This window comes from Asparagus officinalis, chromosome 4 (genome assembly GCF_001876935.1).
Source record: "Asparagus officinalis chromosome 4, Aspof.V1, whole genome shotgun sequence".
Taxonomy (NCBI): domain Eukaryota; kingdom Viridiplantae; phylum Streptophyta; class Magnoliopsida; order Asparagales; family Asparagaceae; genus Asparagus; species Asparagus officinalis.
Window position 1 is genome coordinate 82,955,100 of NC_033797.1, and position 2,711 is coordinate 82,957,810.

At 37.0% G+C, this 2,711-nt stretch overlaps 1 protein-coding gene across 1 annotated transcript; it reads left to right on the top strand.

The window, feature by feature from the left end:
* LOC109838997 lies at positions 1,566-2,119 on the top strand. The gene is made up of 2 exons (XM_020407429.1): positions 1,566-1,644; positions 1,728-2,119. The coding sequence occupies exons 1-2, from the start codon at positions 1,566-1,568 to the stop codon at positions 2,117-2,119; spliced, it is 471 nt and encodes a 156-aa protein (XP_020263018.1).

Sequence of the window (2,711 nt, forward strand, 5' to 3'; positions counted from 1 at the left end):
TAATATATGGCAGCTGAAAAAGTAACCAAAAAAAAAAAAAATTGTTACTGTTCACCGAGGGTTACTGTTCACTCGGGAAATTTTTTTTTGTTTATTAAGCAATTTTATTGTTGTTCATCTAATCTAATTGCTTTCATTATTTGTTGGCATAACTAGTAATTAATACTATTAGTTAATTGCTAATAAAAAAAATTATGTGCTCATGTTGATGAAACTGGCGAGATTCTGCGGCTTCTGCTAGTTTGTAAAAATTCATATATTGTGTTTAATTTGCACATTTACGTTGATAGCACTTCCTATTACCATGAATATTATTTGGTTTTGCTTAGTATTAACGGAAGTGACCATTGCTAGGGAAATGCTCTTAAATTACATATTCTTGAGAAGAAAACAGTAACACCAACACCAAGGTATTATTGTATATGTCCAGTTAACATGACATAAAATCATATTTGGCCCCTATAGTTTTTAATGCTATTCTTTAAACACATATACATTTTTCTAATGGAATGCTAAACCCTTGGTTGTTTCAGAGTTTCCATTCAGGGCACTTGCATTATTTTTTTAATCATCACTTGTTATTTTCAAGTTCAAACTTACAATTTCTACATGATATTAAAAGTATTAAGTAGGCAGTATCGCATAGAAACAAAAAGAAGTCTAAAAAAAATTCAAAGAAAGCAAGGGTTTACTGTCCAAATTTGTTATGCCTGTTGCATATATTATTATTAAATTACATGGATGTTTAAATAAATAATGTTGTGGTTTTTGGATCAGCCTGTTTGTCACCAAATTTAAATTCCTTGTATTTTCTTTTCCTTCTGAGAGAGAAATTGTAGTGAGGATATAATTGTAAAACGTCAAAGACCGGTGTATTCCATTGAAGACGAAGGCATTTTTGCAAAATGTAGGGACCCCCAAGGGTTTTCCAAATTGTATTTTAATTTTATGTTTTTTGTTATCTTTGGACTGTATAATCGGACTTTGGACACTTTTTATTTTTTGGTGACGGGCTGATCTACGCAACATGTTTGTTGCATGAATTTTTAATTTCTTATTATTAATTCATGTCTTTCAAATGCATAGATAAAATGGCTAAAATAGCGAGTGTTGATTTCGAAGTCCTTGACGCTGCTAGCAAGAATTATTTGAGTTGGCATGTGGACCTGAAGTTCCACTTACGTGCCCAGGGCTTATTAGCCACAATTTCAACTCCTGCTCCACCGGCTCCGGCCACTGTTATGTGTAATGCTGTAAATAATACTGAGGTTGCTACTACAGTGATCGTCTCTGATATAGATAAGGCGAAAGCCATTATCTACATCAGGAGACATATTGATCGGACCCTGAAGGCCGAATACCTGACTGTAGAGGACCCAAAGGAATTGTGGACTGCACTTTAGGACCGATACAAACATCAGAAAGATGTGATCCTCCCACGTGCACGTTATGAGTGGGAAAACCTCCGATTTCAGGACTTTAAGTCCGTAGCTGAGTACAACTCAGCACTTCATAATATCACCTCACGCCTGAAGTTGTGTGGTGAAGAAGTTTCGGAGGAACGCATGTTGGAGAAGACTTACACATCCTTCCACGAGAAGGATGCAATCCTCATGCAACAGTTCGCGAACGAAAGTTCAAAAAGTATTCTGAATTGCACTCCACCCTTCAGATGGCGGAGCAAAACAGAGAATTGCTTTAGGCCACTCATAACCTACGCCCTGCAGGCTCAGCTCCACCACCCGAAGCTCACATGTTTTCTTCCCAGAAGCAGAAGAAAAAGCATAAGGGTAAATTCAACAAGGAGAAAGCCCCTAAGTGGCAGGCCAGATGTCCACCCCAGAAAAACAACCCTCCCCAGAGCAGCAATAGTGAGGGAAAGAAGAAGTGGAAGAAGAAGACAACTGAGCTGACGTCCATTCCCAAGAACACTTGGGAGGATAAATACAACAGATGTGGCATGACTGGACATTGGTCCAGAAACTGTCGCACTCCGCGACACCTCCAAGATCTGTATCTAGCGAGCCTGAAGTCTCCTGTTGAAACAAATCTGGTGGAAAAGCAGCCGTCTTCTCAGTTCACTGCTGATGACATCGAAATGGATGATCTTCTAGACTAGATCCATGTTATCTTTATATGCATTTAAATTCTCATAGTACTTTCATCTTTACTTCTTTACTTTCCATGTAATGCACTTTACTTTTCAATAAAGATAGTTATTTTCTTTAGATTAAAAAATTGCATTCATGTTATAGATGAAGTGTGAGTGCCTTGTGGACAGTGCCTCGACGCACACAATACTTCGCGAAAGAAGCTATTTCAAAAGCTTATATGATTATGACAATCCCGTAATTACGATTTCGGGACTATCTAACATAATAGAAGGATTTGGTGAAGCAATGATATTGCTCCCAAATAAAACGAGACTAATAATAAAAGATGCATTATTCTCTTCGAAATCTAATAGAAACCTCATAAGTTTCAAGGATATTCGTTTAAACGGATATCACTTAGAAATCAATGATATAAATGAGGATGAGTATTTGTATGTAACTCATCAAAAAGATGGTTTAAAAACTATCTTAGAACGATTCAAGGGACTCCCGTCGGGTCTCTATCATACATATATTCAACCAGTAGAAGCTAACATGATTGTGCACCAGAAGTGCCATTCTTCGACGAAATTTAAACTTTGGCATAACAGACTGGGT

Excerpts from the sequence above, each read along its gene's own strand:
- LOC109838997 (XM_020407429.1), top strand. The coding sequence starts at position 1,566 with ATGTTGGAGAAGACTTACACATCCTTCCACGAGAAGGATGCAATCCTC. Across the intron at positions 1,645-1,727 it reads CGCGAACGAAAGTTCAAAAA|GCTCAGCTCCACCACCCGAA; the intron begins GTATTCTGAATT and ends TACGCCCTGCAG.